The sequence below is a fragment of the Scyliorhinus canicula genome, chromosome 9, assembly GCF_902713615.1.
Source record: "Scyliorhinus canicula chromosome 9, sScyCan1.1, whole genome shotgun sequence".
NCBI classification, from domain to species: Eukaryota; Metazoa; Chordata; class Chondrichthyes; order Carcharhiniformes; family Scyliorhinidae; genus Scyliorhinus; species Scyliorhinus canicula.
The window spans coordinates 93676200-93703300 of NC_052154.1; the positions used below are offsets into that span (position 1 = coordinate 93676200).

At 48.7% G+C, this 27101-nt stretch overlaps 1 protein-coding gene across 1 annotated transcript in view; it reads left to right on the forward strand.

Annotated features, from left to right (window-relative positions):
- The window catches only part of polr2c (RNA polymerase II subunit C), a 21550-nt gene extending 2264 nt beyond the window's left edge, over window positions 1-19286 (forward strand). The window contains exons 2-8 of the mRNA XM_038806019.1: window positions 3-71; window positions 8842-8894; window positions 13119-13247; window positions 14177-14228; window positions 16442-16610; window positions 17001-17075; window positions 18928-19286. Of these exons, the coding sequence (XP_038661947.1) occupies window positions 3-71; window positions 8842-8894; window positions 13119-13247; window positions 14177-14228; window positions 16442-16610; window positions 17001-17075; window positions 18928-19072 (692 nt within the window). The 3' untranslated portion in view covers window positions 19073-19286. The remainder of the gene's footprint in view (window positions 1-2; window positions 72-8841; window positions 8895-13118; window positions 13248-14176; window positions 14229-16441; window positions 16611-17000; window positions 17076-18927) is intronic.
- Window positions 19287-27101: the final 7815 nt, after the last annotated feature.

Here is a 27101-nt window from a genome sequence, read left to right on the forward strand (position 1 = left end):
AGCGATTGACTGGGTTCAGATTGATGCCAATTCCTCAGTGCTCCATGATGAATTTATTGCACACAGAATCGGTGAGTGGAACCAACTCATTTCATCTCTCCATCAGTGGGCAAAATAATGGCGGAGGGGGATGGGTTTGTTGCTCTCTGGGATGTGGGCATCGCTGGCTCGACCAGCATTTATTGCCCATCTCTAATTGCCCTTCAGAAGGTGGTGGTGAGCTGCCTTCTTGAACCGCTGCCGGTCATGTGCTGTAGGAACACCCACTGTGCTGTTAGGGAGGGAGTTCCAGGACGTTGACCCAGCAACAGTGAAGGAACGGTGATATATTTCCAAGTCAGGATGGTCTGTGATTTGGAGGGGTGCCTCCAGGTGGCGCTGTCACATGTATCTGCTGCTCCTGTCATTCCAGATCAGTGTTTTTCAAACTTTTTTCCTCGGGACCCACTTTTACCAACTGGGCAACTTTCACGACCAACGCCAGCTGACCTTCACGACCCACCATTATTTCTTTCTTTTAAAATTCAGTACCCAATTCATTTTTTTTTCCAATTGAGTGTGGCCAATCCACCTACCCTACACATCTTTTGGGTTGTGGGGGTGAAACCCACGCAAACATGGGGAGAATGTGCAAACTCCACACAGACAGTGACCCAGAGCTGGGATCGAACCTGGGACCTCGGCGCCATGAGGCAGCAGGGCTAACCACTGTGCTGCCCAGTATTTATTACTTTTAATGCGACAAATGAACCTGCTTGGTCCTCACAATCTCACTTACTTTATCATTCAATGTTACATTTCTGCTCAGGACCTTATCTGACGATTAAAGTTCTTGCTGCATCCTTTGAAAAAATCAAGAGGTTTGTCCTCAAACTCGCCATGCTTAGTTTTCAAATGCCTTTGAAGTTTTGAGGGTTTTAAACTTTCATTTCCTAGAATTTGCACTGCAGAAGGAGGCCATTCAGCCCATCGAGTCTGCACCGGCTCTTGGAAAGAGCACCCTACCCAAGGTCAACACCTCCACCCTATCCCCATAACCCAGCAACCCCACCCAACACTAAGGGAAATTTGGACCCTAAGGGCAATTTAGCATGGCCAATCCACCTAACCTGCACATCTTTGGACTGTGGGAGGAAACCGGAGCACCCGGAGGAAACCCACGCACACACGGGGAGGATGTGCAGACTCCGCACAGACATTGACCCAAGCCGGAATTGAACCTGGGACCCTGGAGCTGTGAAACATTTGTGCTAACCACTATGCTACCGTGCTGCCCTAACTTCCCTACATACAATGCACATGGGCTTTACATTCTGATTTGCATTGGCACAATTAACAAAGCCACACCTCAAGAAATAATTTTGATAAGGCTTTGTTCCCGATTTCAGTTTTTTCTTTGTTGAGTGTTCCAGAGGCCGTGGAGCTCTGCATACAGCTCATACTAGTGCTGCTTTGTCTTCCCATGGATTTTCCTGAGAAGCTCTCCAGCAGATTCAGTAGTGAGATCCTGGCCTGTTTGTGTCGCTGGCTCTCTCTTCCTTATTACAGTAATACGTCTTGCAACACCAGGTTAAAGTTCAACAGGTTTGTTTCAAACACTAGCTTTCGGAGCATTCCTCTGATGAGGAGGCCTTCCATTCACCTGAGGAAGGAGCAGTGCTCCAAAAGCTAGTGATTTGAAACAAACCTGTTGGACTTTAACCTGATGTTGTAAGACTTCTTACTGTGCTCACCCCAGTCCAACGCCGGCATCTCCACATCATGGATTCCTTATTACAAAATGACCCATCTTGAGTTCTTCACTCAGCCCTGTTGCTTGCTTGCTGGCAGCTACAAAATAGTTAAATCTGGTCTAGTCTGGGCTGGTTTAGCACACTGGGCTAAATCGCTGGCTTTGAAAGCATACCAGGGCAGGCCAGCAGCACGGTTCGATTCCCGTAGCAGCCTCCCCGAACAGGTGTCGGAATGTGGCGACTTGGGGCTTTTTACAGTAACTTCATCGAAGCCTACTCGTGACAATAAGCGATTTTCATTCAAATCTCTCCTTGGTGATTTTGCGACAAAAGCTCAGACGTTTCCCATGGCAGGTTGATGGAAAAAGTGAAGTCGTATGGGGTTCAGGGTGTACTAGCTAGATGGATAAAGAACTGGCTGGGCAACAGGAGACAGAGAGTAGTGGTGGAAGGGAGTGTCTCAAAATGGAGAAGGGTGACTAGTGGTGTTCCACAGAGATCTGTGCTTGGACCACTGTTGTTTGTGATATACATAAATGACCTGGAGGAAGGTATAGGTGGCCTAATTAGCAAGTTTGCAGATGATACTAAGATTGGTGGAGTTGCAGATAGCGAGGAGGACTGTCAGAGAATACAACAAAATATAGATAGATTAGAGAGTTGGGCAGAGAAATGGCAGATGGAGTTCAATCCAGGTAAATGCGAGGTGATGCATTTTGGAAGATCAAATTCAAGAGCAGACTATATGGTCAATGGAAGGGTCTTGGGGAAAATTGATGTGCAGAGAGGTCTGGGAGTTCAGGTCCATTGTACCCTGAAGGTGGCAACGCAGGTTGATAGAGTGGTCAAGAAGGCATACAGCATGCTTGCCTTCATCAGACGGGGTATTGAGTACAAGAGTTGGCAGGTCATGTTACAGTTGTATAGGACTTTGGTTAGGCCACATTTGGAATACTGCGTGCAATTCTGGTCGCCACATTACCAGAAGGATGTGGATGCCTTGGAGAGGGTGCAGAGGAGGTTCACCAGGATGTTGCCTGGTATGGAGGGTGCTAGCTATGAAGAAAGGTTGAGTAGATTAGGATTGTTTTTGTTGGAAAGACTGAGGTTGAGGGGGGACCTGATTGAGGTCTACAAAATTATGAGAGGTATGGACAGGGTGGATAGCAACAAGCTTTTCCCAAGAGTGGGGGTGTCAGTTACAAGGGGTCATGATTTCAAGGTGAGAGGAGGAAAGTTTAAGGGAGATGTGCGTGGAAAGTTTTTTACGCAGAGGGTGGTGGGTGCCTGGAACGCTTTACCAGCGGTGGTGGTAGAGGCGGGCACGATAGCATCATTTAAGAAGCATCTAGACAGGTATATGAATGGGCGGAAACAGAGGGAAGTAGACCTTGGAAAATAGGAGACAGGTTTAAATAAAGGATCTGGATCGGCGCAGGCTGGGAGGGCCGAAGAGCCTGTTCCTGTGCTGTAATTTGCTTTGTTCTTTGTACTGGGTGAGTGATCTCTGCTGCCACTGTTTGTGGGAAGACTGGGTGAGTGATCTCTGCTGCCACTGTTTGTGGGAAGACTGGGTGAGTGATCTCTGCTGCCACTGTTTGTGGGAAGACTGGGTGAGTGATCTCTGCTGCCACTGTTTGTGGGAAGACTGGGTGAGTGATCTCTGCTGCCACTGTTTGTGGGAAGACTGGGTGAGTGATCTCTGCTGCCACTGTTTGTGGGAAGACTGGGTGAGTGATCTCTGCTGCCACTGTTTGTGGGAAGACTGGGTGAGTGATCTCTGCTGCCACTGTTTGTGGGAAGACTGGGTGAGTGATCTCTGCTGCCACTGTTTGTGGGAAGACTGGGTGAGTGATCTCTGCTGCCACTGTTTGTGGGAAGACGCCACTGTTTTTTAAACTAAATCTGGCCCTGGGACAGCACGCTGCCGTCAGTCTGCCCCGCTGGGTTCTGGGCCTGCACACTGCTGGATGCGGCTGAGGGGGTCACATGGATGGCATTCTTGAAAGCCGGTCGCAGCTTTTGGGCGCTTCTCCTGCGATCGGTAGTGACGTGATTGATTGCTCCTTGACCCTCCTGGTACCCACCCTATACATGCAGTGCATCTTTTTGATGGTACTCATGGCTGCCACTGTTCGGCGGTGGTGAAGGGAGTGAATGTTGGAGGTGGTGGGTGAGGTGCTAATCAAACAAGCTGGAACAAAGAGCTCTCTACGTAGGCCCACTTTCCACGCAATCCCCGTATCCCCATGCAAGAAGAACATTAAAAACACAAAGAAAAGTACAGCACAGGAACAGGATCTTCCACCTAACCACATCCTTGAACTATGGAAGGAAACCGAACACCCGGAGGAAACACAGGGAGAAAGTGCAAACTCCGCACAGTCACTGAGAGGCAGCAGTGCTAGCCACTGTGCTACCTTTGTGGAGCCTCCTCATTCAGTGAGTTGTTTAATTGTCCACCATCATCTATGACTGGATTTGGCAGGGCTGCAGAGATTATACCTGATCTATTGGTTGTGGAATTGCTTAACTCTGTCTATTACTTGCTGCTTTAGCTGTTTGGCTGTTGTAGCTTCACCAGGTTGACACCTCATTTTTCGATGTGGCTGGTGTTGCTCCTGGCATGCTCTCCTGCACTCTTCATTGGACCAGGGTTAATGTCCGAGCTTGGTGGTAATAGTAGAGTGGAGGATATGCCTGGCCCACAGCGCCTCATGGATGTCCAGTCTTGAGCTGCTAGATGTGTTCTGAATCTATCCCATTTAGCACAGGAATAGTGCCACACAACACCTCCTCTATCCCCCAGCTCTCCGGCACTACAATGTTCTCCTGAATCAATACCACTCCCGGCCCTTCCTTTCATGTCTTTCCTGAATACTTTGTATCCAGGAATAATTAATAGTTTTCAGGTGATACTGAACATAGAACAGTACAGCACAGAACAGGCCCTTCGGCCCTCGATGTTGTGCCGAGCCATGATCACCCTACTCAAACCCAGGTATCCACCCTATTTCCCCCCCCCCCCCCCCCCCCCAACCTTACTTTTTTTTTTAGGACACTACGGGCAATTTAGCATGGCCAATCCACCTAACCCGCACATCTTTGGACTGTGGGAGGAAACCGGAGCACCTGGAGGAAACCCACGCACACACGGGGAGGACATGCAGACTCCGCACAGACAGTGACCCAGCCGGGAATCGAACCTGGGACCCTGGAGCTGTGAAGCATTTATGCTGACCACCATGAACTTGAACATTGCTGAAAAAAGAGACAGGCTGTCAAAGCTTTTCTTCTTGCACTCATCAGAACAGATTCACCATCCCAAGATTCTGGATTCTTGCGAATCTGTCCTGATGCGTGCAAGGTGAAAAACTTTGACAGCCTGTCTCTTTTTCTGTGGAATATTTAACACTCAGTCTTGCCCTTCCTTCAGCCAGGTCTCTGTTATCACCACATCATCATATATCCTCAACACAATCTGCGCCTGTAACTCCTAATCTTATTCACTATATTCCGTACATTCACACACATGCACAGTGACCCTGATTCAGACTTTATTACTTATTCCCTCACTCTGACCCACCTATTAACGTACTATTCTCTGCTCTGGTGCTCTCTCTCCCAGTATTCTGTACACCTCTCTAATATTACCTCCTGGTTCCCACACCTCTGCCCAGTTAGTTTAAACCCTCCTCAATTACACAAACAAAACAGCTGACAATGGAATTGGTCCCAGCTCTGTCCTGATGCAGTCCATTCAGTTTGTACAGTTCCAATCTACCCCACAGTCAGTCCCAGTGTCTCAGGAATCTAAAGCCCTGCCTCCTGCACCACCTTTCCAGCCAAACATTGATGTCCCTTATCCTCCTCTCGCTGTAATAGTAATGATAATAATGATCTATAATAATGAAGTTACTGTGAAAATTCTCTAGTCGCCATATTCCGGCGCCTGTTCGGGTACACGGAGAATTCAATGTCCAAATTAACTAACAGCACGTCTTTCGGGACTTGTGGGAGGAAACTGGAGCACCTGGATGAAACCCACGTAGACATGGGGAGAACGTGCAGACTCCAGACAGGCAGTTATCCATGCTGGGAATCGAACCTGGGACCTTGGTGCTGTGAAGCTGCAGTGCTAACCACTATGCTGCCGTCCTGCCCATATTCACTTGCATCTGGCTTTGGGAGTAATCCGGAGAGCCCGTTATTTGAGGTGCTCATATCCTGTCCTATTCCCTGAATGCTGACTGCAGGACCACACCCCTCTTTCTACCCATGCCAATTGGTACCAATGTCGACCACAACTGCCGGCTGTTCACCTTCCTCCTCAGGGTGCTCTGCAGCCATTCAGTGACGTCCTTAACCCTGACACCAGGGACGTAACACACCGTCCTGGATTCACATCTGCAGCTACAGAAATAGCAGTCTATTCCAATAAATATCGAACCACCCATCACTATCATCCGGTCGCTTTCATTCCCATTGTACAGCTGAGCCCCCCAAGGGTGCCATGGACACTAGTCTCTGACTGCCCTCCCGAGAAGAACCATCAATTTCATCAGACTCTGAAGTGAATACTGTTTAGAGAGCAGGATGCACGTGGCTCTCCTGCACTACCTGCCAGATGCTACTTGACTGCCTGGTGGTCACCCATTCCCCTTCTCCCTTCACACGGCGGCAGGGTTGCTTCACAACTCCAGGGTCCTAGGTTCGATTCACAGCTTGGGTCACTGTCCGTGCACATAACCTGTGCTCGTTCAAAGCTGCTATATCTTATCCCTGTACTCACGCACTCGTTAAGCAACGTCTCACTTATAAAATCATAATCCTTATTTTCAAACCTCTTCATGGGTTCTCCCCTCCCAATCGTGGATCATCCACCATTTAGAGAAGAATTTCAAACTTCTAGCACCCTTTCAGTCTCCATAAGAACTAGGAGCAGGAGTAGGCCATCTGGCCCCTCGAGCCTGCTCCGCCATTCAATTAGATCATGGCTGATCTTTTGTGGACTCAGCTCCACTTTCCGGCCCGAACACCATAACCCTTAATCCCTTTATTCTTCAAAAAACTATCTATCTTTACCTTAAAAACATGTAATGAAGGAGCCTCAACTGTTTCACTGGGCAAGGAATTCCATAGATTCACAACCCTTTGGGTGAAGAAGTTCCTCCTAAACTCAGTCCTAAATCTACTTCCCCTTATTTTGAGGCTATGTCCCCTAGTTCTACTGTCACCCGCCAGTGGAAACAACCTGCCCGCATCTATCCTATCTATTCCCTTCATAATTTTAAATGTTTCTATAAGATCCCCCCTCATCCTTCTAAATTCCAACGAGTACAGTCCCAGTCTACTCAACCTCTCCTCATAATCCAACCCCTTCAACTCTGGGATTAACCTAGTGAATCTCCTCTGCACACCCTCCAGCGCCAGTACGTCCTTTCTCAAGTAAGGAGACCAAAACTGAACACAATACTCCAGGTGTGGCCGCACTAACACCTTATACAATTGCAACATAACCTCCCTAGTCTTAAACTCCATCCCTCTAGCAATGAAGGACAAAATTCCATTTGCCTTCTTAATCACCTGTTGCACTTGTAAACCAACCTTCTGTGACTCATGCACTAGCACACCCAAGTCTCTCTGAACAGCGGCATGCTTTAATATTTTATCGTTTAAATAATAATCCCGTTTGCTGTTATTCCTACCAAAATGGATAACCTCACATTTGTCAACATTGTAGTCCATCTGCCAGACCCTAGCCCATTCACTTAACCTATCCAAATCCCTCTGCAGACTTTCAGTATCCTCTGCACTTTTCGCTTTACCACTCATCTTAGTGTCATCTGCAAACTTGGACACATTGCCCTTGGTCCCCAACTCCAAATCATCTATGTAAATTGTGAACAATTGTGGGCCCAACACGGATCCCTGAGAGACACCACTGGCTACTGATTGCCAACCAGAGAAACACCCATTTATCCCAACTCTTTGCTTTCTATTAATTAACCAATCCTCTATCCATGCCACTACTTTACCCTTAATGCAGCAGCCTTTTGTGTGGCACCTTGTCAAAGGCTTTCTGGAAATCCAGATATACCACATCCATCGGCTCCCCGTTATCTACTGCACTGGTAATGTCCTCAAAAAAATCCACTAAATTAGTTAGGCATGACCTCTTTACGAACCCATGCTGCGTCTGCCCAATGGGACAATTTCTATCCCGATGCCTCGCAATTTCTTCCTTGATGATAGATTCCAGCATCTTCCCTACTACCGAAGTTAAGCTCACTGGCCTATAATTTCCTGCTTTCTGCCTACCTCCTTTTTTAAACAGTGGCGTCACGTTTGCTAATTTCCAATCCACCGGGACCACCCCAGAGTCTAGTGAATTTCGGTAAATTATCACTAGTGCATCTGCAATTTCCTTAGCCATCTCTTTTAGCACTCTGGGATGCATTCCATCAGGGCCAGGAGACTTGTCTACCTTTAGCCCCATGTTTCCTCATTTCATTTTGATCAAATCCCCCTTTGATCTTCTAAATTCCAGGGGATACATTCGCCTCTTTGCATTTCCAGTTTGATTCTGGTAAATCTACACTGCTCTGCCTCTGAACCTCACTAAGCTGTGGTGCCCAGAGCTGCTCCCACTAACTCTGGGAGTGGTTTCACCAAACTTTGTAGAACTGAAGCCAGTCCTTCTACCCCCCCCCCCCCCCCCCCCCCCCCCGTACTCTCGCCCTCACAATGTGAAGGCCAGCATTCCATCAGCCTTTTATTAACATTTAGAGTGGCCAATTAATTTTTTTCCAATTAAGGGACAATTTAGCATGGCGAATTCACCTACCCTGCACATCTTTGGGTGCAAGCTCCACATGGACAATGGCCCAGGGCCGGGATTCTAACCCGGGTCCTCAGCACTGCAGTCCCAGTGCTAACCACTGCGCTGTGTGCCGCCTCCATTAGCCTTTGTGATTATTTTATCGATCTGTGACATTTTAATGATCTCGCACCGCAAACCCTGATGTCTTTGTGGAGTTTCACTGTTTCACCATTTTGAAATAAGTAGCTGAGTACATTTCAGTGAAATGGTTTTCTTTATTTTCAGGATTAATTCCTCTAACAAGTGATGACATTGTGGATAAGATGCAGTATTCAAGGGTATGTGAACATCGGAGTGAGACATGGGACTGTATGTATAGTAGAATAATAATGTGACAACGGGGTTCTGCATCGGAGAAACAGCAGAATCATGACTGGTAGGAGGGGAAACATGCGGGCCTGCTAGTGTATGTCGGGCGGGGCGCGGCCGCGGTGTCGGTCGGGCAGCGGTGTCGGTCGGGCTGCGGTGCGTCGGTCGGGGCGCGGCCGCGGTGTCGGTCGGGCTGCGGTGCGTCGGTCGGGGCGCGGCCGCGGTGTCGGTCGGGCCGCGGTGTCGGTCGGGGCGCGGCCGCGGTGTCGGTCGGGCCGCGGTGCGTCGGTCGGGGCGCGGCCGCGGTGTCGGTCGGGCCGCGGTGTCGGTCGGGGCGCGGCCGCGGTGTCGGTCGGGCCGCGGTGCGTCGGTCGGGGCGCGGCCGCGGTGTCGGTCGGGCAGCGGTGTCGGTCGGGCTGCGGTGCGTCGGTACTGAACTTGGTTTGGGTCACTTGAAACCGTTGATGTTCCAGCTCTGCTCCTCCCTCTTGGGGGTTCAGCGGGGAGATTTTGCTCTTTCCCAGGTTGAAGTTAGAATTTAGAACAGTACAGCACAGAACATGACATTGTGGATAAGATGCAGTATTCAAGGGTATGTGAACATCGGAGTGAGACATGGGACTGTATGTATAGTAGAATAATAATGTGACAAAGGGGTTGTGTCGATGTTGTGCCGAGCAATGATCACCCTACTCAAACTCACATATCCACCCTATACCCGTAACCCAACAACTCCCCCTTAACTTCACTTTTTAGGACACTACGGGCAATTTAGCATGGCCAATCCACCTAACCTAACCCGCACATCTTTGGACTGTGGGAGGAAACCGGAGCACCCGGAGGAAACCCACGCACACACGGGGAGGACGTGCAGACTCCGCACAGACAGTGACCCAGCCGGGAATCGAACCTGGGACCCTGGAGCTGTGAAGCATTGATGCTAACCACTATGCTATCGTGCTGCCCCCTGAAAAAGGAACAGTTTGTAAATTGAGAAGGCACCAAACTCCCCGAGTTCTGTTAGCTTTCCTATACTGGCTAAGGGGTTTGACACGTGGAGAACAGGTCATCCGCATGGGACGCAATTCTATGTTCTCTGCCCAGCTCTAGCGGTGCTTCTAGCCCTTGTTTCCTATCCTCCCCCACCGGTATATCCAGTCTGTCGAACCCCTCTAGTGGTTCGGCGGTGTATAGTCCCAGTAGAAGTTTGCAACGGCCTCTTCACTTTGTTTGGGTCTGCCAACATCCTACTATTTCTGTCCCTAACTCTGTTTTGCGGCTGCTTGCTTTCTTAGCTAGTGTGCAAGCATGGGACTAGCCTTGTCTCCATGTTTGTAGAAGGCCTCCCGTGCCTGGCGGACCTGGTGGACGGTATTCCTTGTAGAGAGCAGATCAAATTACATCCGCAGCTTTTTCCTCTCCACCAGTAATTCCAGAGTTGGGGCTGTGGACTGCCGCCAATCCACCTCCAGTATAGAGTCGATCTGCCCTTACTTTCCTGGCACAAAGCCACAGGATGCGACCTTCCCTTTCTAGTTGCAAGTTACATAACTGTTGATGTTTGTACAAAATTCCTTATTGACGAGGAACATGGGCGTTGTCTCCAACCTCAAGTCGGTGTTGAGGTCTGGGATTTCAGTCATTGGTTTTTTTTTGACAAATTTTGCATCGTCCCAGTTCGGCGTGAAAATATTTCCCAAGACTACACCCCCCCTCGGGTCTGTCACTGTGGTCATCACCGTGAATGAAACTCCTGAGTATGGCCACACCCTTTGTCCTGAATGAAACTATCGTTCCACTCGGCCCTTCCTTGCCTGCAGTCAGTCTCTCTCTTTAGTGTGTAGGATGGCCGTGTCCACGCTCAGGTTCATGACATGGGCGAGGACTCTGCATCTTTTCCCAAGCCGTTGAGGCCCCTCACGTTCCATGTTATTTCTGTGGGGTCAGCCATACTCGCACTGTGGGCCTGGTCCTGTTCATCCCAGCCATCTCCATGTGTTGTCTGCTGCAACCAATGCTTTTCCTACCCCGTCTGTTTCACTCGCTGTACCCCCACACCCCCCCCCCCCCCCACCCCACCTTTGTCCCCTCCCTGTAGTTCCCCCCCTTGGCTTTGCTGTTATCTCTATAATCCTCTGACCTCCCCCTCCCCCCCCCCATCGCCGCCGCCTTTTGTTTCCCCTGAATTTCTGTTTTTCACTTCCTCTCTGCCAAGCACTCCCTCCCAGGAGGCGCGCCGTGGCCGCCTCCTTCGCTGTACTTCCATACACCAACCTGCTCGCTAGTGTAGTGGTGCCCCTAACAGTCTGATTCCCCTATTTAACCCCCGTCCACCTTTTCCCCCTGTGCTGGCCGCCTGCGTTCTAGCCATTGCCCTCTTTCGGTTGTCTGCCCAATGCGTATTTCTGGACAAATTTGTTGGCCTCCTTCGGGATGTCAAAGTAGTGTTCTTTACTCTGGTACGTGACCCATAGCTTGGCAGGGTAGAGAATGCTAAACGGCGCCCCACGTTTATACAGGGTGGATTTGGCACTGTTGAATTACGCCTGGGGCTTGGCCAGGTCGGCACCAATGTCCTGCTACCGGCGGATAGAATGTCCTTCTCACTTGCACTCTCTTGCACTCTTTTCCCACCTCAAGATCCGCTCTTTGTTCTGGTACTTGTGCGGCCTCACGATTACCGCCTGGGCCCCTAGCCCTGGGCCGCTGCTGAAGTGACCTGTGAGCGTGGTCTACCTCTGGGGGCTTGGCAAGGCCCTCCTCGCCAACCAGCTTATGTATTTTGTGGGGTTTCTCCCCTCCAGCAGTTCCATGATACTCAGGTTTTGCTGAAGCGATCGGTCGTCGACTTTATACTTCTGGGTCTTGACCAGGCTCGCTACCTCAGCCTCAATTGCCGCAATCCAATCCCCTTGGTCCGTGGCAGCTTTTTCAATGTTCCATGTCGTAGCCTCTGCTCCATTTTGTCCATTACCTCCCTCGTGGGGGCCGTTGCGGCTTCCACTGTCGTCTCGGCACCTGCCAGGAGGTCTTTTTTCATCTCCTCCATATGTCACGGGAACCCGGAGGTGATGAAGCATGCCGACTTGTCCATCAGCACCTGGATCTGTGCTGGGAGCTCTGTGGGGCTGAACCTAACCAGTTCTGTGCCTCAATGTTCGGTTCCCTCCTCCTCCAAGGAGGTTCCCCGCCCCCCCCCCCCCCTTACTGCCTTTTCAGCTGGGCGGCTGATTCTTCCCCATCCTGCTTGGCAGTGGGGTAGATGGGGTTGTTGGGCTTAAAATGCCTTGATAGACCTTAGACGAGAGCCACTTTCGTGCGACCACTCAGCTCATGACTGCCAACAGAAGTCCTTAAACTTCAACCCTAACAATAACAGGTTACATATAGTTAGTTACCTCTAGCACACGGGTTCTAATTAAACAGAACTTCAAACGAACATGCCACTCTCATTCCATTAACACGGAGGCAAAGGGATGCTTGCAGTTGCAAAGCAATTTTTTCTTGTTAGTGAAGTTCTTTCAGAACACTTTTCGAAAGCCTGCTCTGGAACAGCTTTCCATTGCTTTTCAAATCTTTCTCTCCTACGTGTTGAAACCGGATTCTCCCTCTCTCTCTGAGCTCCGCCCAGCCCTCACAAAGGTTCTCTCCTGGGGTGTCCAGACTTGAACCTATTATTGTTATCTTGGCTGTCTGATTTCCCATTCCTGTTTATACAACAGGACCTCTCAATTATGGACAGAGACGCAATCAGACTCTGTCATGGGCTAATGTTTGGTCAAACAATAGTGTCCCGAAGGACGATTGATCTTGAGTGAAGCAGCCTGGCTGAACATGGGCATCCTGTGTTTTTCCACTAACGAGTTTAAGTCTAAATTAGGCAATTAAGTCAGGCCAGGTGTGGACGTATTAATCTGACTGCTAGTAGTTTATCCGTCTAAATTTCCTGCTACACCTTTGATCCCATTTCTGGATTCCATTTAATAATTTCTCCTTCTCGTGACAGCGTGTGTTTGTCAGTCAGTGTATGCATGCATGTGCATTGGTCAGCGTGCGCGCCGGTCAGCGTGGGTGTGTGCGCTCGGGTGTCAGGTTTGCTGTGTTGTCTCACCTGTGTTGTAGCTGAGAGCTATTGCTGAGTTTTTCAGTAAAGTTGCTGTACTGATTCCACTGACTGTTTTGTTTCTCCCCAGGACTGTACCTGTGATGAGTTCTGCCCAGAATGTTCAGTGGAGTTGTCACTCGATGTGAAGTGTAACGAAGATCAGACTCGACATGTCACCTCTCGGGATCTACTGTCGAACAATTCCCGGGTTATCCCCGTGAGTGCTGAAAACCGATAACTCATCTTTTTCTATAGTTTGGTGACAGTGGGAGTATAATCATTCACCGAGTATTCCCAGTCTGGCACAATGTGAGGTGGGAGTCAGATGGTGCTCAACAACGACCCTATAGGACTGTCAATCGCTATTGGGGGAGGTGGGGTGTAGGCCAAGCCATTCCAACAAGGTCAGGAGGATCCTGACCAGAGGTGGGATTTGGGGGGGTGGTACAGGGTTGGTCAGTGTGTGTGCACCATGTCCAGTTAGGGGCAGGTAACACGGAGATATATTAAGCTCAGGACCTTTGCTAGGACTATCCATCTTCCATGGTTGAAATATAAATTGTGAGCCGAATTTGGGCAGAGCTGTGGCTTTGAGCAAGAAGCTTGTGAAATATCTCAACCTGGATAGTTGAAGCTCCAGAGTGACAGCTGATTGGTATGGTTGTTTCAAAGAAAGAACAATGAAAAGTACAGCACAGGACTTCCCTTAGGCCCTCCAAGCCTGTGTCAATTATGATGCTCTAACTTTAAAAAACCTTCTGCCCTCACTCAGTCCGTATCCCTCTATTTCCTCCCTATTCATTTACCCATCCAGATGCCTCTTAAATGTTGCTAATGTGCCTGCTTCCTGCTTCCACCACATCCTCTGGCAGCAGGTTCCAAGCACCCACCACTCTCTGTGTGAAAATCTTCCCCCTCTCACCCTGAACCTGTGTCCCATTGTAATTGACACTACCACCCTTGGAAAGAGCCTCTGACTATCCACCCTGTCTATGCCCCTCATAATTGTGTAGACCTCTATCAGCTTGGTGGTGTTCAGGTCAGTTGGAATGGAAGCTGTCTTTATAAAGGTGCCACACTGTCAACTCCCTTCCCACAGGAGGAATAGCAGTTACAAACTCACTACTTTTCTTTTCATTCAACCAGGTCACATCTCGTAGTCGAGACAATGATCCCAATGATTATGTGGAACAAGATGGTGAGTTTGTTCTGGGTTATTATGGGCTGGGGAATGTGTTACTGATATAATGAAGATCGACAGTGTGTGACTTGTGGCTCTCTCGATTCTCTGCATGTTTAAATTGGATGTGAGCCTAACTGAACAGGAGGAGGCCAATTGTCCCATTCTACTTGTGCTGGCGTTTTGAAAGAGCAGTCACACTCACTGTGTGGAGTTTGCACATTCTCCCCATGTCCACATGGATTTCCGCCGGGTGTTCCGATTTCCTCCCATATTAGAACAGTACAGCACAGAACAGGCCCTTCGGCTCTCGATGTTGTGCCGAGCAATGATCACCCTACTCAAGCCCACGTATCCACCCTATACCAGTAACCCAACAACCCCTATTAACCTTATTTTTTAGGACACTAAGGGCAATTTAGCCTGGCCAATCCACCTAACCCGCACATCTTTGGACTGTGGGAGGAAACCGGAGCACCCGGAGAAAACCCACACACACACGGGGAGGACGTGCAGACTCCGCACAGACAGTGACCCAGCCGGGAATCGAACCTGGGACCCTGGAGCTGTGAAGCATTGATGCTAACCACCATGCTACCGTGCTGCCCCCACCTGATATGTTCAGGTCAGGTGGATTGGCCAATCTAAATTGCCCCTTAGTGTGTCACGATTCCAGAGCAGACTCCACCAGTGACTAGGATACTGGACAGAAACCCCAATACTTTATCTTAATTTTGTAAGACTGAGGAAAGAATACCTCACTCCAGGATTGATTTCATGCAAAATAAGGTATGATATATTAAAACAAACTTTATTACTAACACAGTATTAAAATATCTTTAACATCACACAAGAAAATAACTTACAATTACCCCTTTAACAATGCTACTCAACACAGTGAATAAAATAACCATTAATTCGATCTGTACAACAACAGAAATACCACCTCAGCTCTCAACCACTTTAACTACCATTAACACATAGGATTACCTGCATTACAGAGATGTCCTTTGAGAAGGAGAGATCTTGTGCCACTGTTTTAAAGAAAAGACCTGAATCCTGTCAGAACCATGCAGAAACTCTGGCTGTTTTTGAGCAGACGCTGTTTCTGCTCAATCAGACAAATCTGAGCTGCTTGGAAAGACCGTTAATCTGTCTACAGACATAACTTTAGCTGAACTGCAGAGAGAGCAAAATGTTTGACTTCTGCTCACATCACAACTGTCAACTGAACCTGCTTTTCTGTTAAGTGCCTGATACAGTACCTTCACCCAGTAAGATCACCATACTAAGCTGAAATCTAATTAACTCCGCAGGAAATCCCCTTAATCCGAACAAAACTACACGAGCCCTGATTGCACCTGGCCCTCAAAATCTTTGTTGACTTTCAAACAAGGATTTCTTTTAAAACACGATGTAGCAGTCACACACTATAACCCAGGCCTTTCGTAGGATCATAGAATTTACAGTGCAGAAGAAGGCCATTCGGCCTATTGAGTCTCTACAGGCCCTTGGAAAGAGCATTCCACCTAAGCCCATGCCTCCACCCTATCCCCATAACCCAGTAACCCCACTTAACCTTTTTGGACACTAAGGGCAATTTATCATGGCCAATCCAACTAGCCTGCACATCTTTGGGCACATCCATGTTGAACCACCCCCACCCTCCAACTTCCCTGTTAACATCCGGGTTAAACCTCTCCTGTGTTTTATAAGGCGTTTATGTCTTTATTGAAGTGTGGGGCCTAAGATTGTCCAATCGAGGCCAAACCTATGATTTCGAACGTTTGAAGGTAGCTGTTGCCCCTGGGTGAAGCTGACAGCAGGAATCCATTATTGGCTGAAAAAAGCTGTGACTTGAAGGTTGAAGCCATATGTGGGGATGGAACAGCAGAAGGGGGAGATGAGGGAAGAACCAGGTCTCAAGGTCAGCGATTGAGATTTTTGAATGCAGGGCATCGATTCTTGAGGGGGTAACTAGGGCAATTGGGGTGGGTAGCAGAGGGTGGTATTGATGGCAGTGGATGGGGAAATGATTGAGGATGTGATGGCAGTAGGGAGAAAGCTATGGATTGTCGATAAAGTTGATCATTAGAGGGCATTCTGGATTTCTGGAATGAGTTGGGGGATTGTAAGTGTGGGTGGTGGGTATTGGTGTTGGAGCTTTGATTTCTGGGCTGGGTATGATATGTTGATGAATGGGCAGTGAGTCTGGTCTCTTCCTCTCTCAGATATCCTGATTGTGAAGTTAAGGAAGGGCCAGGAACTGAGGCTCCGAGCTTATGCCAAGAAGGGTTTTGGGAAGGAACATGCCAAATGGAACCCAACAGCTGGGGTGTCGTTCGAATACGACCCTGACAACGCACTGCGGCACACGGTGTACCCTAAACCTGAGGAATGGTGAGGCTCACTCTGCATTTATAATGGCACCAACTCCCATTCCATTCTTCATACAACCCTAAGTGGGTGGAGAGGGAACTGGGGCGAGGGGGTGGGTGGGGAGCGGGATGCAAGTGAGTGAGTGGGCGTGGACTGTTGTGGGGAAGTATAGTATGGGGACAAGAGGTGTACTTAATGGGAGTGATGGGGTTTTGGCAGGGGAAGGGACATGATGGGGATGGAAGAGGGGAGGGGGTACAGGGTGGGGGGAGGACAGGGTGACAGGTAGAAGGGAGATGTTTAAATGCTGTACTGCTATCTGGAAGGGGCATTGCTGGGTGAGGTCTGTGTGGGGAGATGTTTAAATTCTGTGTTCCTGTTTCTAAATGTTCATCTCTATGAAATTTTAAGGCCCAAAAGTGAGTATTCTGAACTGGACGATGAGGAGATTCAGGCTCCATATGATCCAAATGGCAAACCAGAAAGGTACACACTTTTATTCTCATTTTTCAGATGAGGGGTGGGATTCTCCATAGTCCGATGCTGAAATCGGGAATGGCGATCGGGCGGAGAATGGCTCCCGATTCCAGAATCGGGACAGTTGTCGGTTTGACGCCCGTTCGCGATGCACCACCTCCTCCTAATCGGCGTCATCAAGCCACGCGCAGTCGCAACACCGGCCCACCTGCACTGCTCCGCCTCCGATGGGCCGAGTTCCCAACAGCACAGACCTCCTGTGGTCCAGCGGTCATGCGCCGGGCGTGCCGTTGTGCAGACAGTGACTAGCATCACTGCTCTCTGCCGAGATCCGTGCCGCTGGCCAGGGGGCTTCTGCTGGGTTGGGGGAGTGGGGTGGTGGTGGGCTGGTACGTGGTCCAGCACGGCCGGCTCCATGTTTTCCGGTGCTGGCCCCTCACCGGAATCGGTGAGGGTTTCATGCCGATTTTCCTGTCTTGAGCACACCACCCGTACCAGCCTTCCCAAACAGGTGCCGGAATGTGGCGACTAGGGGCTTTTCACAGTAACTTCATTTGATACCTACTTGTGACAATAAGCGATTTTCATTTCATTTCATTTTCACCCTGCTTATTCGTTCTTCCATCGAGCAGGAGATACGAAAGTCTGGGAACACGCACAAACAGATTCAAAAACAGCTTCTTCCCCACTGTTACCAGATTCCTAAACAACCTTCTTATGGACTGACCTGATTAATACTACACTCCTGTATGCTTCACCCGATACTTGTGTCTATCTATTTACATTGTTTACCTTGTGTTACCCGATTATGTATTTTTATTTTATTTTCATGTACTTGATGATCTGTTTGAGCTGCTCGCTGAAAAATACTTTTTCACTACCTCGGTACACATGACAATAAAAAACTCCAAGCCAATCCTCCGTTGTCGTCAGCACTTAGCCTCAGGAACGGGGAATCCAGCCCTAGAGAAGGTACTGCTGAGCTGACTTGAACCGCTGCAGTCCTTGAGGTGTAGGTACCTTGGCAGTCCTGTTAGGGAGGGAGCTCCAGGATTTTGGCCCAGCAACAGTGAAGAAACAGCGATATATTTCCAAGTCAGGGTGGTGAGTGACTTGGAGGGGAACCTCCAGGTGGTGGGGTTACCTGGTAGCTGCTGCTTCTGTCCTTCTAGATGGTATGGCACAGTAGCAGTAGTTCGCACTATTGCTTCACAGCTCCAGGGTCCCAGGTTTGATTCCCAGCTTGGGTCGCTGTCTGTGCGGAGTCTGCACATTCTCCCCATGTCTACAAGGGTTTACGGGTGCTCCGGTTTCCTCCCACAGTCAAAAGAATGCAGGTTAGGTGGATTGGCCATGCTAAATTGCCCTTAGTGTCCAAAAGGTTAGGTGAGGTTACTGGATTGCGGGGATAGAGTGGGGGTGTGGGCTTGGTTAGGGTTCTCTTTCCAAGGGCCGATGCAGACTCGATGGGCTGAATGGCCTCCTTATGCTCTGTAAATTCTATGGTAATAGTCGTGGGTTTTGAAGGTGCAGTCTGAGGAACCTTGGAGATTTACTGCAGTGCATCTTGTAGATGGTACACACGGTTGCCACTACTTATCGGTGGTGGAGGGTTGGAATGTTTGAGGGTGAATTTTTACGGGGGTGGATGTGGTGCCAGTCAAGTAGGGGGATTCAGTGATGGTAATGCAGGATTGTCAAGGGCAGTGGTGTGATTCTTTCTGGTTGGAGATGTTCATAACTTGGCACTTGTGTGGTGTGAATGTTATTAAACTATGAGGGTTTGTTGAACTCTCTGATACACAGAGCTGTTTCATCCTTCCGATGAACTTCATTTAAAAAAAACTTTTATTGCCATCAGGTTTTTTTTCAACGTGGAATCTTCCGGTGCTCTGCGTCCTGAGACCATCGTGTTGTCAGCGCTCTCCGGCCTGAAAAAGAAGCTGAGTGATCTGCAGACAATGCTGAGTCATGAAATCCAGAGTGATGTGCTCACCATCAATTAGCGAGATCCAGACTGCCGCTGCCTGTTGGCCACCATTGTGCTACCAGTGTGGGAGCGTCTGCCGATGTCCAAATCTGGGCCTATCCAGACCACAGGAGCAGCTGCTCCGCGCTCACTGCACCCTCACATGCAGAACTGGACGTTTACAGTGCAGTGTTTTGGGGCCTGCCCATTGTACCTTTGTCCATTTTTAAATATTATTCAATCTGCTCTGGTCCCAGCGTTGTCGTTTTTGTAAAGATAAGGGGATTCTTTAAAGTCGGCCAGACATCGTGTGTGGGTACACATTACACTGTTGGATGGAGTCAGCAGGTCAGGCAGTATCTGTGGAGAAACGAACAGTTAACGTTTTAACATTCTTTGTGGTTCTGATGTAAGGTCACAGACCTAAAATATTAACTCTGTTTCTTCCTTAGCAGATGTTGCCTGACCTGCTGAGATTCCACAATTTTCTGTTTTTATAGTCAAAAGAACGAGTCTGAAGACGGAGTTAAAGTAGGAGTTAATTCGGGGGAATGGGGATTAGTGTCAGGGGAATGGGGGTTAGTGTGGAGGGGGAATGGGGATTAGTGTCGGGGGAATGGGGATTAGTGTGGAGGGGCAATGGGGATTAGTGTGGAGGGGCAATGGGGATTAGTGTCGGGGGAATGGGGATTAGTGTCGGGGGAATGGGGATTAGTGTCGGGGGAATGGGGATTAGTGTCAGGGGAATGGGGGTTAGTGTGGAGGAGGAATGGGGATTAGTGTCGAGGGGGAATGGGGATTAGTGTCGAGGGGCAATGGGGGTTAGTGTCGGGGGAATTGGAATTAGTGTCGGGGGAATGGGGATTAGTGTGGAGGGGGAATGGGGATTAGTGTCGGGGGAATGGGGATTAGTGTGGAGGGGGAATGGGGGTTAGTGTGGAGGGGGAATGGGGATTAGTGTGGAGGGGGAATGGGGGTTAGTGTCGGGGGAATGGGGATTGGTGTGGAGGGGCAATGGGGGTTAGTGTGGAGGGGGAATGGGGATTAGTGTGGAGGGGCAATGGGGGTTAGTGTCGAGGGTCAATGGGGATTAGTGTCGGGGGAATGGGGTTTACTGTCGGGGGAATGGGGGTTAGTGTGGAGGGGGAATGGGGGTTAGTGTCGGGGGAATGGGGGTTAGTGTGTCGGGGGAATGGGGGTTAGTGTGGAGGGGCAATGAGGGTTAGTGTGGAGGGGCAATGGGGGTTAGTGTGGAGGGGCAATGGGGATTAGTGTGGAGGGGGAATGGGGGTTAGTGTGGAGGGGGAATGGGGGTTAGTGTGGAGGGGGAATGGGGGTTAGTGTCGGGGGAATGGGGGTTAGTGTCGGGGGAATGGGGATTACTGTCGGGGGAATGGGGGTGAGTGTCGGGGGAATGGGGGTTAGTGTCGGGGGAATGGGGGTTAGTGGGGAGGGGGAATGGGGGTTAGTGTGGAGCAGGAATGGGGGTTAGTGTCGAGGGGGAATGGGGATTAGTGTCGGGGGAATGGGGGTTAGTGTGTTGGGAGAATGGGGGTTAGTGTCGAGGGAATGGGCGTTAGTGTAGAGGTGCAATGGGGTTAAAGTGTGATTGCTGTATTGGGGAGTGGGGATTACTGTATTGGAGAATGGGGGTTAAAGCGGGGATTACTGTATTGGGGATGGGGGTTAAAGTGGGGATTACTGTATTGGGGAATGGGGTTAAAGTGGGATTGCTGTCTTGGGGAATGGGGGTTAAAGTGAGGATTACTGTATTGGGGAATGGGGTTAAAGTGAGGATTACTGTATTGGGGAATGGGGGTAAAAGTGGGATTACTGTATTGGGGAATGGGGTTAACGTGGGGATTACTCTATTGGGGAATGGGTTAAAGTGGGGATTACTGTATTGGGGAATGGGGTTAAAGTGGGATTACTGTATTGGGGATGGGGGTTAAAGTGGGGATTGCTGTATTGGGGAATGGGGTAAAAGTGGGGATTACTGTATTGGGGAATGGGGGTTAAAGTAGGATTATTGTATTGGGGAATGGGGGTTAAAGTGGGATTACTGTATTGGGGAATGGGGGTTAAAGTGGGATTACTGTATTGGGGAATGTGGGTTAAAGTGGGGATTACTGTATTGGGGAATGGGGTTAAAGTGGGGATTACTGTATTGTGGAATGGGGTTAAAGTGGGGATTACTGTATTGGGGGAATGGGGTTAAAGTGGGGATTACTGTATTGGGGAATGGGGTTAAAGTGGGGATTACTGTATTGGGGAATGGGGTTAAAGTGGGGATTACTGTATTGCGGAATGGGGTTAAAGTGGGATTGCTGTATTGGGGAATGGGGGTTAAAGTGGGGATTACTGTATTGCGGAATGGGGTTAAAGTGGGATTGCTGTATTGGGGTTAAAGTGGGGATTACTGTATTGGGGAATGGGGTTAAAGTGGGGATTACTGTTTTGGGGAATGGGGTTAAAGTGTGATTACTGTATTGGGTAGTGGGGATTACTGTATTGGGGATCGGGGTTAAAGTGGGGATTACTGTATTGGGGAATGGGGTTAAAGTGGGGAATACTGTATTGGGGAATGGGGTTAAAATGGGATTGCTGTATTGGGGAAAGGGGGTTAAGTGGGGATTACTGTATTGGGGAATGTGGGTTAAAGTGGGGATTACTGTATAGGGGAATGGGGGTTAAAGTGGGATTGCTGTATTGGGGAATGGGGGTTAAAGTAGGGATTACAGTCTTGGGGAATGGGGGTTAAAGTGGGGATTACTGTATTGGGGAATGGGGGTTAAAGTAGGGATTACTGTCTTGGGGAATGGGGGTTAAAGTGGGGATTACTGTAATGGGGAATGTGGGTTAAAGTGAGATTACTGTATTGGGGAATGTGGGTTAAAGTGGGATTACTGTATTGGGGTTAAAGTGGGGATTACTGTATTGAGGAATGGGGGTTAAAGTGGGGATTACTGTCTTGGGGAATGGGGGTTAAAGTGGTGAATACTGTATTGGGTGAATGGGGTGAAAGTGGGATTGTATTGGGGAATGGGGGCTAAAGTGGGATTACTGTATTGGTGAATGGGGGTTGAAGTGGGATTACTGTATTGGCGAATGGGGGTTAAAGTGGGATCACTGTATTGGTGAATGGGGGTTGAAGTGGGATTACTGTATTGGCGAATGGGGGTTAAAGTGGGATTGCTGTATTGGGGAATGGGGGATAAAGTGGGGATTACTGTATTGGGGAATGGGGGTTAAAGTGGGGATTACTGTATTGGGGAGGGGATAACGATTGGGGAATGGGAGTTAAAGTGGGGATTACTCTATTGAGGGATGGGGGTTAAAGTGGGGATTACTGTATTGGGGGATGGGGGTTAAAGTGGGTATTACTGTATTGGGGAATGGGGTTAAAGTGGGGATTACTGTATTGGGGAATGGGGTTAAAGTGGGGATTACTGTATTGCGGAATGGGGTTAAAGTGGGATTGCTGTATTGGGGATGGGGGTTAAAGTGGGGATTACTGTATTGGGGAATGGGGTTAAAGTGGGGATTACTGTATTGGGGAATGGGGTTCAAGTGGGGATTACTGTATTGGGGAATGGGGCTTAAAGTGGGGATTACTGTATTGGGGAATGGGGGTTAAAGTGGGGTTACTGCATTGGGGAATGGGGGTTAAAGTGGGGTTACTGCATTGGGGAATGGGGGTTAAAGTGGGATTGCTGTGTTGGGGAATGGGGGTTAAAGTGAGGATTACTGTATTGGGGAATGGGGGTTAAAGTGAGGATTACTGTATTGGAGAATGGGGTTAAAGTGGGGATTACTGAATTGCGGAATGGGGGTTAAAGTGGGATTGCTGTGTTGGGGATTTGGGGTTAAAGTGGGGATTACTGTATTGGGGAATGGGGGTTAAAGTGGGATCACAGTATTGGGGAATGGGGGTTAAAGTGGGGATTACTGTATTGGGGAATTGGGGTTAAAGTGGGGATTACTGTATTGGAGAATGGGGTTAAAGTGGGGATTACTGTATTGGGAAATGGGGTTAAAGTGGGGATTACTGTATTGGAGAATGGGGTTAAAGTGGAGATTACTGTATTGGAGAATGGGGTTAAAGTGGGGATTACTGAATTGCGGAATGGGGTTAAAGTGGGATTTCTGTATTGGGGAATGGGGGTTAAAGTGGGGTTACTGCATTGGGGAATGGGGGTTAAAGTGGGATTGCTGTGTTGGGGAATGGGGGTTAAAGTGAGGATTACTGTATTGGGGAATGGGGGTTAAAGTGGGGATTACTGTATTGGGGAATGGGGGTTAAAGTGGGGATTACTGTATTGGGGTATGGGGGTTAAAGTGGGGATTACTGTATTGGGGAATGGGGGTTAAAGTGGGGTTACTGCATTGGGGAATGGGGGTTAAAGTGGGATTGCTGTGTTGGGGATTCGGGGTTAAAGTGGGGATTACTGTATTGGGGAATGGGGGTTAAAGTTGGATCACAGTATTGGGGAATGGGGGTTAAAGTGGGGATTACTGTATTGGGGAATGGGGGTTAAAGTGGGGATTACTGTATTGGAGAATGGGGTTAAAGTGGGGATTACTGTATTGGGAAATGGGGTTAAAGTGGGGATTACTGTATTGGAGAATGGGGTTAAAGTGGGGATTACTGTATTGGAGAATGGGGTTAAAGTGGGGATTACTGAATTGCGGAATGGGGTTAAAGTGGGATTTCTGTATTGGGGAATGGGGGTTAAAGTGGGGATTACTGTATTGGGGTATGGGGGTTAAAGTGGGGCTTACTGTATTGGGGAGTGGGGATTAAAGTGGGATTGCTGTATTGGGGAATTGAGGTTCAAGTGGGGATTACTGTATTGGGAAATGGGGGTTAAAGTGGGGATTACTGTATTGAGGAATGGGGTTAAAGTGGGGATTACTGTATTGCGGAATGGGGTTAAAGTGGAATTTCTGTATTGGGAATGGGGGTTAAAGTGGGGATTACTGTATTGGGGAATGGGGGTTAAAGTGGGATTACTGCATTGGGGAATGGGGGTTAAAGTGGGGATTGCTGTATTGGGGAGTGGGGATAACTATTGGGGAATGGGAGTTAAAGTGGGGATTGCTGTATTGGGGAATGGGGGATAAAGTGGGGATTACTGTATTGGGGAATGGGGGTTAAAGTGGGGATTACTGTTTTGGGGAATGGGGGTTAAAGTGGGGATTACTGTTTTGGGGAATGGGGTTTAAAGTGTGATTACTGTCTTGGGGAGTAGGGATTACTGTATTGGGGAATGGGGTTTAAAGTGCGGATTACTGTATTGGGGAATGGGGGTTAAAGTGGGGATTACTGTATTGGGGATCGGGGTTAAAGTGTGGATTACTGTATTGGGGAATGGGGTTAAAATGGGATTGCTGTATTGGGGAATGGGGGTTAAAGTGGGGATTACTGTATTGGGGAATGGGGTTAAAGTGAGGATTACTGTATTGGGGAATGGGGGTTAAAGTGGGGATTACTGTATTGGGGAATGGGGTTAAAGTGGGGATTACTGTATTGGGGAATGGGGTTAAAGTGGGATTACTGTATTGTGGAATTGGGGTTAAAGTGGGGATTACTGTATGGGGAGTGGGGTTAAAGTGGGATTACTGTATTGGGGAATGGGGGTTAAAGTGGGATTACTGTATTGGGGAATGGGGGTTAAGTGGGATTACTGTATTGGGGGATGGGGTTAAAGTGGGGGTTTACTCTATTGGGGAATGAGGGTTAAAGTTGGGATTACTGTATTGGGGGATGAGGGTTAAAGTTGGGATTACTGTTTTGGGGAATGGGGGTTAAAGTGGGATTACTGTATTGGGGAATGGGGGTTAAAGTGGGGATTACTGTATTGGGGAGTGGGGGTTAAAGTGGGATTACTGTATTGGGGAATGGGGGTTAAAGTGGGGATTACTGTATTGGGGAATGGGGGTTAAAGTGGGGATTACTCTATTGGGGAATGAGGGTTAAAGTGGGGATTACTCTATTGGGGAATGAGGGTTAAAGTTGGGATTACTGTATTGGGGAATGGGGGTTAAAGTGGGATTACTGTATTGGGGATGGGGGTTAAAGTGGGGATTACTGTATTGGAAAGTGGGGATTACTGTATTTGGGAATGGGGTTAAAGTGGGATTGCTGTATTGGGGAATGGGGGTTAAAGTGGGATTGCTGTATTGGGGAATGGGGGTTAAGGTGGGGATTACTGTATTGGGGAATGGGGTTTAAAGTGGGATTGCTGTGTTGGGGAATGGGGGTTAAAGTGGGGATTACTGTATTGGGGAATGGGGGTTAAAGTGGGATCACTGTATTGGGGAATGGGGGTTAAAGTGGGGATTACTGTATTGGGGAATGTGGGTTAAAGTGGGGATTACTGTATTGGAGAATGGGGTTAAAGTGGGGATTACTGTATTGGGAAATGGGGTTAAAGTGGGGATTACTGTATTGGAGAATGGGGTTGAAGTGGGATTACTGTATTGGGGAATGGGAGTTAAGTGGGGATTACTGTATTGGAGAATGGGGTTAAAGTGGGGATTACTGTATTGGGGAATGGGGGTTAAAGTGGGGATTACTGTATTGCGGAATGGGGTTAAAGTGGGATTTCTGTATTGGGGAATGGGGGTTAAAGTGGGGATTACTGTATTGGGGTATGGGGGTTAAAGTGGGGCTTACTGTATTGGGGAGTGGGGATTAAAGTGGGATTCCTGTATTGGGGAATTGAGGTTAAAGTGGGGATTACTGTTTTGGGAAATGGGGGTTAAAGTGGGGATTACTGTATTGAGGAATGGGGTTAAAGTGGGGATTACTGTATTGCGGAATGGGGTTTAAAGTGGGATTACTGCATTGGGGAATGGGGGTTAAAGTGGGGATTACTGTATTGGGGAGTGGGGATAACTATTGGGGAATGGGAGTTAAAGTGGGGATTGCTGTATTGGGGAATGGGGGATAAAGTGGGGATTACTGTATTGCGGAATGGGGTTAAAGTGGGATTTCTGTATTGGGAATGGGGTTAAAGTGGGATTGCTGTATTGGGGAATGGGGGTTAAAGTGGTGAATACTGTATTGGGTGAATGGGGTGAAAGTGGGATTGTATTGGGGAATGGGGGCTAAAGTGGGATTACTGTATTGGTGAATGGGGGTTGAAGTGGGATTACTGTATTGGCGAATGGGGGTTAAAGTGGGATTACTGTATTGGTGAATGGGGGTTGAAGTGGGATTACTGTATTGGCGAATGGGGGTTAAAGTGGGATTGCTGTATTGGGGAATGGGGGATAAAGTGGGGATTACTGTATTGGGGAATGGGGGTTAAAGTGGGATTACTGTATTGGGGAATGGGAGTTAAAGTGGGGATTACTCTATTGAGGGATGGGGGTTAAAGTGGGGATTACTGTATTGGGGGATGGGGGTTAAAGTGGGTATTACTGTATTGGGGAATGGGGTTAAAGTGGGGATTACTGTATTGGGGAATGGGGTTAAAGTGGGGATTACTGTATTGCGGAATGGGGTTAAAGTGGGATTGCTGTATTGGGGATGGGGGTTAAAGTGGGGATTACTGTATTGGGGAATGGGGTTAAAGTGGGGATTACTGTATTGGGGAATGGGGTTCAAGTGGGGATTACTGTATTGGGGAATGGGGCTTAAAGTGGGGATTACTGTATTGGGGAATGGGGGTTAAAGTGGGGTTACTGCATTGGGGAATGGGGGTTAAAGTGGGGTTACTGCATTGGGGAATGGGGGTTAAAGTGGGATTGCTGTGTTGGGGAATGGGGGTTAAAGTGAGGATTACTGTATTGGGGAATGGGGGTTAAAGTGAGGATTACTGTATTGGAGAATGGGGTTAAAGTGGGGATTACTGAATTGCGGAATGGGGTTAAAGTGGGATTGCTGTGTTGGGGATTTGGGGTTAAAGTGGGGATTACTGTATTGGGGAATGGGGGTTAAAGTGGGATCACAGTATTGGGGAATGGGGGTTAAAGTGGGGATTACTGTATTGGGGAATTGGGGTTAAAGTGGGGATTACTGTATTGGAGAATGGGGTTAAGTGGGGATTACTGTATTG